General features: G+C 41.6%; 1 protein-coding gene across 3 annotated transcripts in view; it reads right to left on the bottom strand.

Moving 5' to 3' along the window:
* Nucleotides 1-17341, bottom strand: part of ELP2 (elongator acetyltransferase complex subunit 2) — a 50453-nt gene that overhangs the window by 10187 nt on the left and 22925 nt on the right. Inside the window, exons 10-19 of one of the 3 annotated variants that reach the window (XM_078594783.1) lie at nt 16616-16716; nt 13282-13413; nt 13023-13172; nt 11390-11584; nt 10936-11005; nt 10636-10740; nt 10396-10453; nt 9938-10010; nt 7633-7831; nt 122-243 (exon numbers count right to left, since the gene is read on the bottom strand). In XM_078594783.1, coding sequence (XP_078450909.1) covers nt 122-243; nt 7633-7831; nt 9938-10010; nt 10396-10453; nt 10636-10740; nt 10936-11005; nt 11390-11584; nt 13023-13172; nt 13282-13413; nt 16616-16716 — 1205 coding nt within the window. The remainder of the gene's footprint in view (nt 1-121; nt 244-7632; nt 7832-9937; nt 10011-10395; nt 10454-10635; nt 10741-10935; nt 11006-11389; nt 11585-13022; nt 13173-13281; nt 13414-16615; nt 16717-17341) is intronic. The other 2 variants (XM_078594791.1, XM_078594800.1) reach the window with 2 other exon arrangements.

Genomic DNA, 17341 nt, shown 5'->3' with positions numbered 1-17341 from the left:
CAGAGGGGTGTTACAGACGATACGATATGGCGATGAATGTATATGTTCATGCACACTCCACATCTTTTGCTCAACACAATTCTATTTACGTGCCAAAATTATCATACACCTAACAAGTCACCTTCTTGTCTCTGCTGGTCGTTGTAAAATATTTGCCGTCGTGAGACCAGTCGCAGGCCCAGATGACGCGCGTGTGCACGGCCGTCTTCTTATCAGTGCTTGCGAGCAGCCTGTACAAAGAGGCTAGAAACACAAATGTATAGTTTTAGAAAATAAAAAAAGCCGGAGCACTTGCAATAACATTGTCAATACAGTAAAATGACTTATCGCATTGTTTTTTTCATTGTGCCTAAAGGTTTACATTTCAGAATGGGTATGAACCTTGTAATGAAGAATATTCTGCAGTATGAAATATACATTTGGAGAAACACAACGTTATATTTCATGCTTACAAGAAATTAGTGATTAACATGCATTTTTACAAAACTGATTATGGTTCCACATGTTAAAGAATATTTAAGACAAATGCAGCAATAATGTCAAAACTAGATTGTTCAATTCCATGTGTAGTGGGTTCAACTGAGTCGCAGACGTACTTCTTGGAGGCAACACATATTTATTAACACCAACACATAACACAAAGGGGTTACTGCCCTTTACCAGATAACCTATAATGGTGGACCAGCAGGCTAACTCTGCTTGTTACTGGGAGTAGCTAGAACGGACAGGACCCTAGCTGGGGTCCTCATCCACGTGTTGGTGACTTCTTCTTGGACGTAGAACGTAGATCTTCAGATGACGATAGCAACGCTGAACCCCGGTCCCTGTGCGGACCACAGTTTATATGCTGTTGGATCGTGGCTGGCCCCGCCCTTGGCCACGACCACCTTCGAGAAACGTCTTGTCGTTTCTCGACGCTTCCCGTAGGATCTACCCTGACACCTGACCACCCCCAAGCTCCCCACCTGGGGCCCCTGTGTAGATCTTACTTGTCACGTGCCTTCCAGGGTCAACCAGCATTCCATGGCCTAGGGCAGGGGTCGGCAACCTACGGCTCCGGAGCCGCATGCGGCTCTTTACGGGCTGCTTCTTGACGATATGTACGTATGTACAGTATGTACTCAGATGCATTGCGGCTCTTGAAATACTGAATTTTGTACCGAATTGGAAAGAAATGGCTCTTCTTGTTATTTTGGTTGCCGACCCCTGGCCTAGGGTAACCTCATCCCATGGCTGACACTCCCACACTCCCTCCTGTAGGAGTCAGCACTACACGCCATGCGTGGTGCCACTGAGCGCTATCCCAGCGCCCACCGAGCCACCCTAGGGCTGATACTACACCCACCTACAGGGTATCAGCGATGACAATGCATCGCACGCCGTGCCTCGCTAGAGCCGGCATTACAGTGACAGACACGATGTCGCTACATACGTGATGTCCGCGATGTGAGCACATCACACGCCGTGCCCCTTTAGGGCCGGCACCACACAGTGACATCCGCGATGTCACTACACATGTCTAGCTCATTTGGCTCTTGGTGAAAAACGGTACACTCTCTCTACAACAAAGTGCTAGAATAAATCTGAGAGTATTAGACACTCTTTTGGTTCTTTTGATAAAGTCACGTAGGTAGAAAAAATAAATAATAAACTGCGACGTTTTGATCGCAACACAACCAATCGTCATCAGGCAGAAAGACACAGCAGCAGAACTGCTGAACAAGAAAGGGCTGTTGCAACCAGAGGTTATTTACAGGTTTGAGGTGGGTGTCACCCAAGGGCAAGTAGACAGTTTACTTGAAATATAACCAAAAATTATGTCAGAACAGAGAAATAAGCCAATTTACACACTTGCAAAAGCCACTTACTCAACTTAAAAAAATAACCCGTAAAAACAAAGTTTTTCACTATAAATCCTTTATATGCGTGGCATCGGTTTCATTTTATTATTCATTTCTGTTTTTCTTGAGTAAGCAAGCAAGCAAGTGAAGTTAATATAAAGGATTTAAAAATGAAAGATCACCTCTTGACATGCCCCGTATATTCCCGAGGGCACTAGCATTGACCCGTTTTACCACTTTCAAGAACCTGGCGGCTTCAATTTAACTGCTCTATAAATAGTCTCCACTATACAGCGTGGGGGCAGGGATTTCATGCCATGTGGTTAGTAAACATTTGCGTCATCATGAAACGGGCGGCTAGTCTTCTCGTCCTCTGGCTTGAGATGGCTGCCACCTATGGGTCAGATGATTGTCTGCCACCATTAAGCAATTGGTCATTAAATATTTAAAAAAATTTCCCTAAACAGTGTAAAATTTTGGAATTTTTTTCACGAAAATTAATTGTCACGCACAACGAGTCTATGTGCAAAATGTCAGCTCGATTGGATCACGGGAAGTGGGTTTAAAAACGACCGAAAGATTTGCACGGTCGTAAGCAAGCAAGCAAGCACGCAAGCACGCAAGCAAGCAAGCAAGTGAACTTAATATAAAGGATTTAAAAAATATAATTCTCACACACAAATGTGATTTTTTTTTTTACATTCCGACAGATTTACATTCCGGAGATTTATAATTACTGTATGAGCATGACTGATTCAAGTCTGGAGTTACCACCATGGTAAAATTTATGATGTGCTGTGACAACACCATAATAAACATAGGACAGAATGTCTTTTCAGAACACCACTTCTAATCGTATCCTATTGTAATTCAGAAACAGCTGCAATAACTAATACAATTGTTGACACGGTGGTAATAATCTACTGAGATGTGCAAAGTTTAAGCTAAAATTAGTCTTTTAAGGTCTTGCATGTGCATAGAGTAAAGGGAGTGGTGTCTTCAGTCTAAAAGGTCAGAAAAATATGTTGGTCTATAAATATCTTGGTGTTTAAATATGAGCAGAGTACACAACATAACGTGACCCCTGAAAATCGTGGGCAACAGGATATCACACAGGTCGGTGGAACCGGTGATGACAGTGCCTCTCCATGCACTGTGAAGAGCCACATTGGCCATGCTAATATTCTTCGCAGGAATGCAGGTAAGACACCACTGAAAGTAATCATAAAATGGGGGTGGCAGCATTGCTTAAACCATCTAAAACACTCTCCTTCCAGGCTACCCACAGCACTTAGAATTCTATTCGATTTTTGCGTATGTCAATATATTGAGGAGCTAAATGCCACAGTCGAGGTCTGCTAGCTATACATGGGTTTCAGGAGAGAGTTGGTGTAGTTTTGCAATTCCTCTATTGAAGGAGCGCAGACTACAGTGGATTATTATATGGTACTAGCTGTACTACCCGGCTTCGCCCGGGACTTGTATCCACCACGCCCGGCCGCCTTTGTCTCCCCAGTGGCGATGTTAATACGCCACACCAGTTACTCGTTTTGAGGCTGAGTCCCTCCCTCACCGCTCTCCCTCCCTCACCGCTCTCCCTCCCTCACCGCTCTCCCTCCCTCACCGCTCTCCCCCCCTCACCGCTCTCCCCCCCTCACCGCTCTCCCCCCCTCACCGCTCTCCCCCCCTCACCGCTCTCCCCCCCTCATCGCTCTCCCTCCCTCACCGCTCTCCCCCCCTCACCGCTCTCCCCCCCTCACCGCTCTCCCCCCCTCACCGCTCTCCCCCCCTCACCGCTCTCCCCCCCTCACCGCTCTCCCCCCCTCACCGCTCTCCCCCCCTCACCGCTCTCCCCCCCTCACCGCTCTCCCTCCCTCACCGCGCTCCCTCCCTCACCGCTCAGCCTCCCTCACCGCTCTCCCTCCCTCACCGCTCTCCCTCCCTCACCGCTCTCCCTCCCTCACCTCTCTCCCTCCCTCACCGCTCTCCCTCCCTCACGACTCTGTAGAGGACGTGAAACTTTGATGAATTTACCTCAGAGTCGCGTGGTGGGTGTCGAGGCCTAGCACCGTGCAGAGCCTCCGGCCTCGCCTGATTTTCCCACCCGGCTGACGCTGGGTACGGGTGCCGTCCCCCCCCCCCCCGCGCTACAATAATACTGTCTAATGGCTATAATTTTAGAATCTACCGATCCTATAATAATAATTGCACACATTGTGGTGGGGGGGAGTGAAGAGGACGTGAAACTTTGATGAATTTACGTCAGTCGCGTGTTAATGCGTGCGCCTATTTTTAAGGGGAATTAAAAATGGCGTCCACCCCGCGCCGAAGGCGTCGCTACCCGTTGCCAGGGGCAACCGCCGTCCAATGAAAGCGGCGAAGGCGTGGCTACCCGTTGCCAGGGGCAACCGCCGTCCAATGAAACTGCAGCCCGCGGCGAAGGCGTCGCTACCCGTTGCCAGGGGCAACCGCCGTCCAATGAAAGCGGCGAAGGCGTCGCTACCCGTTGCCAGGGGCAACCGCCGTCCAATGAAAGTGCGTATGGTCCGGCGACACACACACACAGACAGACAGACAGATTCGCGATTTTATATATATAGATATCGTTTAGATTACATGGCCACAATCACACTGTGGCTAGTATTTAATTATCCATTTATGAAGGAGAAGTGCACATCAGCCTGTTGATGTTCTGATGCGGTTGATGGTACACCATGTCTTAGAATGTCCCATACAATGACAACATCATAAGACTACATCTCTTTCTTAACAACCTACTCAATAAACCATGCGGTATTACAAGAGATGTGAATAATATCGCGAGTGCTACAAATGGCTCATCGTCCTATTCTTGGTCGAGTGAAGCTCTGCAAACATCAATAAGTAGGCACAACACTCTCGCTCATATATGTTGGACACACTAAATATATTTATATATCCCATCAGATTTATCTATTAAGTACCATACAAATTCAAACCATTTACAAAAAATCACTTCGACCCTTTAAACTGTTGATGGAAAATGATTGATATGACACTTTGTCAGTTCACATGTTTTCCAAGAGTTTTGAGCCAGTGAGGTTCAGCTACACCATCTTTCTTACCTTATCAGTGCCTTCATTGATTATTTTGCAATGGCACCAAAATTAAAACTGTACAGCACACATCATTAACCTTCTCTTTATTTTTAGCTTTGCTTTAACATATACAGTACAGTATTGTTTTCATTCTGTACATTTACTGTATGAGTTGCATTTAACACTATAGAAAATATTACTCATACATAAAAAAAAATACTTCCTGTTTCATGTTTGGGTTAATGTAGGGTAACATAAAACAAAGGAGTCGGAGGGTGTCGTATTACGAACCGTGAAACAAACCCCACAGTTTTCCCATTGATGCCTTTGAGTTTGCGGATTGCGGATTTGCTGACTGCAACTATTTTCAAAAACGTAACCTGCACAGATGGACAAGGTTTTTGTGTACTGTGTTTGGCAATTCATTACGATTTCAGTTTGATAATGCTAATAAAAGTATTGAATAGTAGGAGGGACCAGTGACATAAGCAGATTCACAATGAAGGTCAGTTTATTTACATATTAATTTTACCCATGTTTATACGTCCATGCCAACTACATTACAGAAATTATGAACAAGCAATATGACCACTAATTATGTCAGTATGATGACAATGTCAAATGTTCTCACTGTTAATTTTCTTATTATCAAATGAAACAACTTTACTGAATTTGATCCGGCTCCATTTCACACTTTGGCTCAGAGTCACATCGTTATGAAATGACCAGAACCTACTGTCACCCTGATGATTTGCCCCATTGCTGTTTGCACAATCATGGGTGTATTTTTGCCAAAAATGTACATTTGTCAAAACGAGAATCGGGCCCATTCTATATCATTATCGGTATCATTATGAGTTACGGCACACTGCCAATATGAGTTCCTTTCACCTCTGATGCCAATGCAGCATAGATTAATGCAGATATGCAAATATAATAAAAACACAACCGCTAAAACAAAAATGGGTCACATTAGAATTCATGATTCAAAATGATATTCTTCACATTATTCCACTTTGACTGTACAACTACCTAAGGCCAAAAACTCCTCTATGGATGAAATGGAAAGGTCATTAGTTATTTAATGTGAAACAAACACACATTTTTAGTGGATACCAATCAGTTACTCAAACAATACTCAAGGGAAGGCTGACATGCTCACAACATATTGCACAGCTTAAAATTGCTCATAAATTTAATTTAATTTTAAAAAGTAATCCAGTCATATGTTAAGAATTCAAAAAATAAACCTGGCAGGGATGGTTGCCAATAGCTACGGGTAATCATTCACAGGCTGCCGACTGCCTCAGCCAAATCACTGTTTATTGCTCTTGCAGACAAAGTATGCCCTGACCTTGACCTGATGATGCAGCTGTGATGAGAAAACCGGTCCATTATTTGCCTCATCACCCAACTCCAAATTATATAAATAGGGCTACTTGCTCCAATTTTACCATAGATACAGTTACTGTAACTTTTCTTCTTCATTTACTACAATAGTTTTGCTTCTAAATTACTTGCATTATATCATTGGAGATGTGTTCACATGGGGGAAAAATCAGCCCCAAGACATAATAATATCACACTAAAGAATGCAGAAATACTTTTTTTCAAGCATATAAATTAACGGAAAACCAAGAATTTTACAAACAAATATTAATACTGAAATAATTTGTGGAAAACCTAGTAGTTTGTCAAGGGAAAAAGTACAGTATGATAACTGCACACAAATGACCTGGCGCAGTATGATATGCATATGCTGGGACAAACTACAGACCGTGCATTTGTTTATTCCCCCCCCCCCCCCAAAAAAATCATAATTTAAATTCCAAAATACGTGAATGCAAATTTACTGTAACATTTATCGAAATGGTTCCCAAATTTATGAGTTACGTTTTAGCGACATTCTGTATATTGAGTTTCTGTCTAATAAGGGATGACTGTACTTCCAACAAAAACCATGTAGGAAAAAGTGTAACATATTCCATGCACATGCATGGTTTTCTCCAAACTTATTTATATATTTTCAATTGCTCTGAGTAAAAAGAACACACTTCTTCAATGGAGATCTAAAAAAAAATATTCACACTGACAAATATAATTGGCCTGTACATATTGTGAGAGAATGACTAACCATACATTACACATTGGCATACAAATGTTGTGACATCGCGGATGTCACTGTATGGTGCCGTCCCTAGAGGGGCACGGCGTGCGATGTACTCACATTGCAGACATCACTTATGTAGCGACATTGTATATGTCATATTAACAAAAATAGGGTTTTTCCCCTTTTTTTTTCTGGCAACAAAACTGAAACCTTTTTACAAGGATTCATGTCTGCATTAACCACAATACTTGCAGTCAAAATGCAAACAAAAAACACACAATGCTGAATATACAAAATTAGCAAACCAAATGTGTTATCAGTTATTTTTTGTGTGTGCAGTCATTGGTTAGTAGGGTGAGACAGTCTGGTTGCCAAGATTTTACCCAGTCTCTCAGTGGTGCTGCCTCAGTGCTCTGACATGCTATTGGACTGCTGTCATCTGCCCACTTAACACTGTCTGCATGCACCTATAGAGCTAAACCGGCAGAAGATTATTTTCAAGTTGCAGTTATTCTGGCTCTCTGACCCAGACAGTAACACAAACAATACTCCTGTTGCAAACATCATTCCTGACCAGGAAAGGGGTTTCTATAATCATTATTACCGTCATCTGTATGTGGCTGTGACGCGTCCCGATGGCGCCAAAGAGACCACGTCCGATCTCTGGAAACGGCCAAGAGGCACGATCCATCGGGTGAAAATGCCAGCTGAGTGACTGTGAGGCCATGGTATGATAAGATGCCCACAACACACCATGTCTCGGCATCCCACAGAAAAATTGCTGCGTGCTCCGGCTTGGATGCCTGCCGGAGGGCATGACATAAATACATGCGGTACAAAAGATACCAAAATACAAAGAACAAAAGGTACATCTTGACAGCCTTAGTGGTCAGTATGCTGGGAAAAAGGGCACTTTATAAAATTGGGGTAGACACAAATAACCTCTATTTAATGGAGACAAAACAACCATTAACATAATTGTGGAGAATATAAATATTTCTTACACAACCCGTCGGCCTCACAGCCTTCTGGGAAAGCATAATATCTGAAGCAGTGATTCAGTAGAAGCAAACTCTGGACCGATTTCAATTGACAAGTGTCTCATCAGCAGTCAGGCTTGCTTTAATTCATGCTTGTACATTACCAGATGTGATAGGTAAGGAAACAAATGACGAAATGTGCAGTGGACACCTACTGGCTATCTGCCCATGGATGATGATGAATAGGCAAGGGCCCTATTCAGATATGGGTCCTTATTGACACAAAACCATAGACAAAACACGATATGTCAAAACCAGTCGAGTTTGCTTGCACTAAATCAATGGAGGCTGTAGGGAAAATAGTCTGTGTAAAAAAATACTCAAAAATATACGTGGAGACATTGTCTGTGTATCTATTCTCTCCACTTGGAACAGCTTCAATAGATATGATTAAAGTAAAATAACATTAAATTTTGACTTAAAACTTTCGTGATTGCAGGAATTCATATTCTCGGTTCTTTCGGTAAAGTCATGTAGATAGAAAATTAAATAACATATAATAAAATAAATAATAAAAATAATATCTTGAAAATAATAAAGCAAAAACCCACGACGTTTCGATCACAACACAAGCGGTCTTCATCAATTTATTATTCATATTTTTTTAATTTCATTTTATTATCTTTTACAGGTAGTCCTCTACTTACGATGGAGATGCGTTACGACGACCCCATCGTAAGTCGAAGATGGCCTCGCCTACCCAGGAGTCTTAAAGAATGGTGATAATTTAGCAAAACAGCAATTTACAGTGCCGTACCGTATAAACTATACACTGTATGTATTTATTAATTAATTACAATACTCTATTGCACAGCAAAATGTAAAGTAAAAAAACAAGGTAAATTCTTAGCCTACCTAAATGAACTGCAATTTAATAGAAAGGCGGGAGATGCGTACATGCCGGCAGCGTCCCAAAGTACAGTATCGTACCTCGTATGCTGCTGCGTTTGCCTGCCGCGCGAAATTTAAATATTTTACAATTTTGTCGTGTCGCTGTCGCCATCGTAAGATCGAAATATCGTAAGTTGGACCATCGTAACTCGGGAACTATCTGTATTTTATTTTCTAGCTACGTAACTTTACCGAAAGAACCAAGAATATGAAACATTGTAGAAATTATTCATTATCCAAAGCTGCTTATATTTCTGCAAATGCAAGAAAATTATCTAACAATGAGAACAAAAAACAGTATTCTGCCTACATCTTGACTTAAAGCTTTCGTGACTGCAGGAATTCATATTCTTGGGTCTTTCGGTAAAGTCACTGAGATCGGTGACGATTGTTTGTGTTGCGATCGAAACGTCGTAGTTTTTTGTTTTGTTATTTTCTTTGAACCTATTTACGTGACTTTACCGAAAAACCCAAGAATAAGTATTCTGCCTTTTATTAGCTTTCCAGATGAACTAATTTAACATGCAATACATGTATTGTTTACAGAATTACTTTAATATCATACAATTAAGACTTCATTCTAGAATGGAAAAAAACATTAACAATTAGGCATAGTCTCGATCTAATAAATAACACTGTAACAAAAAAACGCATTTTTGTTCCTGGGTATTAAGTGTTATTTCCTAATTGCTTACGCCTCAAAAGTACAGAAAATGGCTATTACTCCCCACAAACTTTGCTTTAGTGACCAGGACAGTGCTATTTTGAAATGTACCTATTTTCAATGAGAAAACGTGTGCATTTGTGTCATTCCTTCACATAAAGTCCTGGTCACAAAAGCAAAGTTTGTGAAGAATAGCTATTTTCTATACTTTTTAGGCATAAGCAATAAAAAAAATAACACTTACTACCCAGGGACAAAAATCGTGTGACATAGTGTAATGAACGCTATTGGTCAACAGTGGCGTTTATACACACCTTACAGGATGATGCTACCAAACTCCCTGCTGGGTGAGCTGCAACACTGAATACTTCATAACCATGACCATACCTGCAGACAAATAAATGCAGAGAAAGAACTGCAATATTACAATCCACAGCAGGAACGTAACTAATGCTTCACATCATTCATTAAAATTGATTGCTACACTCACATTTGCATTTTAATCATGTGTGAGAATCGATTATTCTTCATGTGTTGAGACAAACTTGATCACTACAGCCACTGGAGGCATTAACATTATTCTTGAAATAAAATTGCGATCCTGAATTCTAACAATCGAATCGTGCAGGGCGATGCAAATAATTACCTGCCTAACTCACATTAATAATAAATAAATCACCACACATATTGATGGTTTATCTTGTTTTCAATAATTTCCGAGAAAATATTTGAGTGGAAATATATGCAGGTTTTATTAAGAGTCAACACTCACAGCTTTTGCACTTCCGGCCACAGGGTGTTCTGCAGTAGATGGTCCTCCATTGGGGGTTCTAAGCAAGCAAGTGAAGGAGTATTATGTCAATGCGACAATTACTGTTTTGTAATCATCACACCATCGATTAGCACCATCGATTAGCACGGCTGGCTACGTACGGTGCAAAAGAAGTTCAACATACACACATCACAGGATATTCTAAAGCACGTGGGTCAAGTGGGTGTGTTGCAGTCTTACCTTGTAAAGCAACGGCTTGGAAGTACATCTCTTGATATTGCTCATTGGCCGACACCTCTATCTCCCGATCGTCATTCGGCTCACCTCGGCAGGTCACAATGTCTGCTTTCAGGTCGTGATTTGTAAAAAAAAATAAAAAATACTGTCTTTTTTATAATTCCTATATTTTAAAAAACACATTTTAAGGGGGTGTTTTTAAAAGTCACTTCAACTATTGTACAAATTATCACAAATAAATGTATTTTGCTGAGCTTTACCATATTTAAAAATGTGTAGGAAGACAGACATAAAAAAATATACCTTGATATACAGCCTTATTCGACAGACCAAGTGCAGGAACACTTGCTCCCTCTGGCAAATCACTGCTCACCTAAGGAAGTTACATTTATAGTAAAAAACAAATGGCATTACAAATAATGTTTAAGTAAAGAAAACTGTACTTTAACACATCACAACAGCATGTTCAGTGAATTATTTCTTTAATAAACTATGAACAGCTTGAATGAACTTCATTGCGCCAGGTAATCACGCTCGGGGTGCGGGCCATTCACTATTAAACAATAGCAAACCATTTGTTTTGTAACTCCAGAAGACAACACAGCTAACATTCAACTCCCACGTCTCCCTCCCAGTCCTTTGTTGCTGACCCCCTACCTAATGGCTTCACCTGCAAAAAAAAATAGTAAAATATTAAAAGTGGTGTCACACAATTGGGTAGCGCTGGTCCACGTCTCGTGTGTTCGTTTTGTCTCACCCCGGCGGCAGTGGGAAGCTCTTGTGCTTGGTGGCCACCGATGCTTGCCAGGTTGTGCAGGAAACTTCGAGGGGCGGAAAACACTCGCAGAACCTTCTCGTCAGCACCCGATATAAAGCGGTGCTTACCGAGCGGCGCCAGGCATTGCATGTCGTAGCCGTGGATTTGTGGCCGCGCGACCTCGTGCCATGTCACCTGCACACGCGGATACCAGGATGCATGTATGTATGTATGTTGAACCTCTTTCGCACCATACGTAGCCAACTGCGGCTTTTAGGTGGTGCATACATAACCCAGGGTTGAAATGTCGCTATTCTGATCGGGAAATTGTTGAACAAAGTTTGGTCTCGAAAGTGGTGACATTAGTTTGCTCACAAAGTAAGCATGCTTAACAGGGAGAAGTGCATAACAGCTGCCACTATTATTTCTCTGCATAACATCACCCTCCAAAATTGTATTTCATACGAACTCGATAAATATAATAAAACCAGTGGAACTTACATTCTTAAAGAGTACAGGACGTCACACATTCACCCTGATCAATTAACCACCCATGCTCAGTGCTGTATTTAAACATTAATGTAACTGTCATTTTCCATAGATATTCACAAGTCTGACCTTTTAATATACCGTATTTTCCCGCATATAACCAGCGGGGTATACCATTTTTTACAAACAAAACAAGACCTTGCGGGGTATATGGAGGTGCGGGCTATCCCAAAAATATTTTACACGTGTGACATGTCATAACTCGTTAAATTGTTTCATGGTAGGACTATCCACTATGCAACACTTACCTTTGACTAAAGCACTGCTGAATAAATCACTCACACTGAAATTGCACATGTTATCACGTTTTAAATGAATTGTTTATACAATTAAACGACAATGTTTGAAGTGCGCGCACTGTTTACCGGCGACGGGAGAGCTGGGGGAAAGCGAGAAGTGGGGGTTGGGGGGTGGGGCAGCTGAGGGGAGGGAGAGGTGGGGGGTGGGGGCGAGGTAAAGGCGTTACCGTAGTTCTGCTATTATCTGCACAGGTGCAATCTACCAGTGCTAAAACTGTACTTACGTATGTACCAAGTTAAGTGTTACTTATTTATTGGAAATTTACTTTTGTTACTTATTTACTGTTTTAAGTTCACTCGTTTCTCGTTAGTTTGTTTTCTTTGTGCAAGTTATGATTTTAATGTTAACAATTGATAGTGGAATGTATTACAAATGTAAACTTCGTATTAATATGATGGAATTAAGCTGCGGTAATGACGTTAAATATATGAATGCATGCGGGGTATATGGAGGTGCGGGCTATCTGAATTATTTTTTGCATAAAACGCTATTTTTGCGGGGTATATGCGGGAAAATACGGTACTCTCGTGTATTCTTAATGTTGTGTACATATGTGTACTTCTAAAGCACAGAAAAGCATTTTAAAATGTTTAGTGCAGTTTGCACTTTACAATACTCAAGGAACCTATTTATGCCTTGGCTTAACTGTTGTTTCCTATACAAGTTCACAGTAGACCTTTTTTACATATCCGCCTCTTCACCTCAGTTCCCAGAGAGATAGATATGTGACGTTATCCTGTAACGCGGAGCAAGTGTTCTGTAAAACGACACTGCTAATGATTACCTGACAGCGGTCTCTTTTCCACGGTGCAAAGATTCGAGTGGTCTGGTCAGAACTCACACTCAGAATATATCCTCCTTTTTCGGGCTCCCAGCACAGATCCTGGACTGGCCCAAAGTGTCCCGAGATGACAACCCCCGGCCTCCACTCCTCCTGAATGACACGGCACCAATGTCAAATCGGCAAGCGCAGCACATGAGGTGTGCGTTAGCTGACACCATTATTCTCTATCCAGGTGCGCCGAAGGCAGGCATTAAGTTACCTTCTGCTGACAGTCACTGTGCCAGAGATGAAGGGCACCGTGGAACGCGTGAGCAATAATGGCAGTGCCCTCGGCGCTGAACTGACAGCCCAGAAAGCCCAGCGTGTTTCCTCCCACCTCCCCCACACGTACCTGTGGAAGCAATCAAACCAGTACCGGGTTGGCGATTCATTATCCAAAGACCCACTTGCAGCCATGAATTTGAGATATGTGGGTATGAAAAATATTTGAACTGGTGGTGATACACAATGCATCTATTCAATTAACAGGAAAATTTGCTGAATATCGCAGCCTAGATTTGTTTTCCAATGCATATTTAAAATATGTCCAATATTCCGAGTGTGACAATTGCTACTTTGCAACACAATTAAAACAATCTCTTTGCTTTGTAGACGATGTGAGTGCCTATTACAATTAAAAAACCATGAGAGACCTCCCACACATGTCGAAACACAGAACTATTAATCATGAACAAATCCAAAAAAAATCAATCTGCACCCATGTACATTTGCATGATGTAAAAAATGTCCCGTACAAATATTTCCATTACAATTTTAACACGATTCAGTTAAATATAGTCAGGGTATATTGCAGCTTCACCAAGTAAACATCTAAAGGTGCACCCCTGACATGTCTTGCTCACTCCACTGTTGTTTGATGGACCTCCACTAGAGGCAGATCTCGAGGCCCCCTTTCAAGGGAATATTTATAGCATACCCTTCCAAGCTGACCAGACATAATTCAAGCGGTATGAGTACCCACTCTTCCCCACTACACGCGACCTGTCGGTTACCCAATTGTCCTGTACCCATTTATACTGCTGGGTGGACAGAGGCAAGGGAATACATTTGGCCCGTTTAATTTTGGAAACTTGCCCTAGAAGATCGAACCGGTGACTTCTCAATTGCAAGTTATGTGCTAAACATTACACCACGGAAGTGTCCAGCATTTATTAAACTTAAAGAATACAAGAGCTAAATGGCAGACAGCTGAAAAGTATATATTTTTTAGATTTGTCAATAGAATATCATACGATAAATACGTAGATCTTTTTGCCGTTTTAATTGATAAATGATTCAGGAAGGTTAAATGTGTAGGACTTGAGAAACACGCGTCACGCGCTGGGTTGAGATGCGTGCATTTGGCGGACAGTGAGGGCAAACGGGACACAGGGCGCTGAGCGACTTACTGTTGTAGCGAATTAAGGTGGCATAGTAGTTAAGGGGGGCCGAAGGTGGCCGGGGGTAATTGAGGACGCAGGCCGGTGATTGGACGAGAGGTATGGGTGTCTGAAATTGGCGCCGCCGTCTACAACAACAACGCCACGTGGCACTGGGGGAGAGTAGCGAAGCGGGGGATGATCCAAGGGGAATTGGTTCAGGGATAACGGCGGAGAGCGTGGAGAGAAACGGGAGTTGGTGCCTGGGACGAGTGACGGAGGGAGAGACGGAGCCGCGGATAAAGAGAGTATAGTATAAGGTAGCAGTGGACAAGGAGAATACAGTGTACGGTAGCAGTGGATAGAGAGAATACAGATAAAGTAGCAGTGGACGGAGCGAGTACAGCGTAGGATAGCAGCGGAGTAACGGACCTTGATGGAGAGAGCTACGACGGAGTGGGACAGCAGAGAGAACAAAGAGCGACCGAGCTGGAGAGAGAGAGAGGAGGGTCGCTGGAGGAGCAGGAGAGCGAGCGAAGCCAGCATAGCGGAGCAGGCGAGCAGAGGGACATTGAGTGATGTTGATGGGGAGTTGTGAGTGGAAGAGTACGGAGGAACATTAAGTGATGCCGACAGCGGAGATGTGAACTATATGAGTTAATAAAGAACCGAAAAAGACAAAGAAGCTGTGGCATCAGTACGAGTTCTACATATGCACATTTTCTCATAGTTTACTTGGCAAGTTCACGTTGTAAGTTTTTAGGCATTCAAGATTCATGACATCCGTGTTCAAGGACAGGAGTACACTGCCAAGAACTTGGTCAGAGCCTGGGAGCTTTCACTGGCACGCTGAAAATACCAAATACCGAAAGAGGTATGCTGCCGACAGCCCAGATGAATATAAACCCTTTGCACTGTTGTTTGGTTTTGCTTGCTCTATTGAAAACTCAAGCGCAACTTTTGTGTTATTGACTATAGCATCAGTGTTAGACCAATGCTTATGCTTGTAAAAAAATTTTTGTAAACTTTATGTATATTTGCTTTTCCAAGGGAGAAACGGTGAGGAGCATATTATAAAATGTAAGTTGTTTGTGAATGCCAACGACAATTCAGTTATTTGTAGTTTCGGTGAAACTGAAGCTCCACAATCCTTAATCCATGACCTTTTACTTCCCTATTCTTTTCTAGCTTCAAAACAGGGTTTGCTGTTTGCTGCAGAACCGATGGAATTTTATTACAGAAAAACAAAGTAAAGTTTCTTTTAAAAAATACCGATAGTATTTATGATGAGGGAAATTGAGTTAAACTTCATTGCGCACGTGTTTTAAATTTAAGAATATTAATTGTGGCGCATTCAATTGTAATTACTATGCAGACAAATGCAGACCAATTTATTAAAATACACGTCCAAATTTCAAGTTGCTAGGTCAACACTTTGGTGGCAAAAACAGATGAACGTGATCATTACCACGATCTAATACAATAACTGACAATGACATATTTCACTTTGAACCACATTGCTCTTTGGAGAAGATGCATAGCCAGTCACACTCTGTAATGATTAATCACGCATAGAAAAAACATGAAATTAAAATCATTATTTACACTTTAATTATTTTTTTTAAAGCCACAACATATGATGAAACTCCCCTTGCACATGTCTCAAACATGAAAATCATATTTGTCTTGTAATTATCTGCTCTTATCCACAGAAAATTGGGAAGTGGAGGCAGATTGTTCCTATCATTCGCGCTCGTCCATGAATAATCATTCACCTGGAAATGGTTCCTAGATTCACTACATTTATCCTATTGTCCGCAGCTTTCTGTGGATAAGACGAGTGACCCTAAATTCATTGCAAATTAATCTTATCCGAATTCACATGCGGATAGTAGTGGGTAACTGGAGGAAATTACCTGCAGAGAAATGCAGATGAAAGGACATGCCATTAATGCCTCCCACATCAGCACGGGAAAAGGAGTTTAGATAGCTCGTTTTTGTTTAGACAAATGTACCTTCCACAGGACTTTGAATGTTTTACAGTAAACAGATTTAGAGTTGCTTCATGCTCAACTGTGTTCCTAATGTAAAAGACATTTGTTTGAATTGCCCTCTCATTGCAGGTCAACAGTACAAAATACATAACAAAATGAAAAGGTTAAGGATTCAACTGACCTTCTCAAGCCAGACACCTGTCTCCTCATCAGGACTCCAAATGATCATGGTCTTATCCATTGACGCCGAGAGCAGATTCATTGGCTGGCTGTGCTTGCCATCTGTTTGCATGTATACACAATCACAACTACTAAGAAATACACAGACTCCAACAAATCAAATATTTATTTGAAAGCACCAAGCATATTACAACAATGTATTCAGCACTTATATAACTAAGATTTTCCATTCCTGTTTTGTAAAACAGTTATGGTTTTAAAAGAAAGAGCACACCCAAAAAAACAGACCTCTTATATTATAGATAATATAACTAGGCTGTGTCTGGTAAATGTTTTAGAGTTTCAGTCTTGAGATCAAAGATTTAAAAACTACTTTACAGAGTGATACACAGTGCTTCAGTTAAGTAACTGCAGTGAGATAACAGGACATTGAAAGGTTCAGCAGTCAAACCACAATGATAAGTAACTTACTAACTACAATAGACTCTCGATTATCTGCGCTTATGATGGGGACGGCCGTGGAAAATTCAAAAACGCGGTTAATCCAAAAATATCAATTTTCCATCGATCTCAAAGCCAAGAAACACTAATGTAGGTATAAATTATGTTTAAGCAAAAAAAAAATCGTTTGTTAATGGACAAAACTAAAATTTGTAGGAAAAACTCGACCGATCGATGCGCACGGTCAGTGATAACACTTTCCTGCTCCCACGCAGAAGACTCGGCC

Source organism: Lampetra planeri, chromosome 1, assembly GCF_965212315.1.
Source record: "Lampetra planeri chromosome 1, kcLamPlan1.2.h2, whole genome shotgun sequence".
In the NCBI taxonomy this organism is placed as follows: Eukaryota; Metazoa; Chordata; class Hyperoartia; order Petromyzontiformes; family Petromyzontidae; genus Lampetra; species Lampetra planeri.
This window is presented reverse-complemented; position numbering and strand designations above follow the sequence as displayed.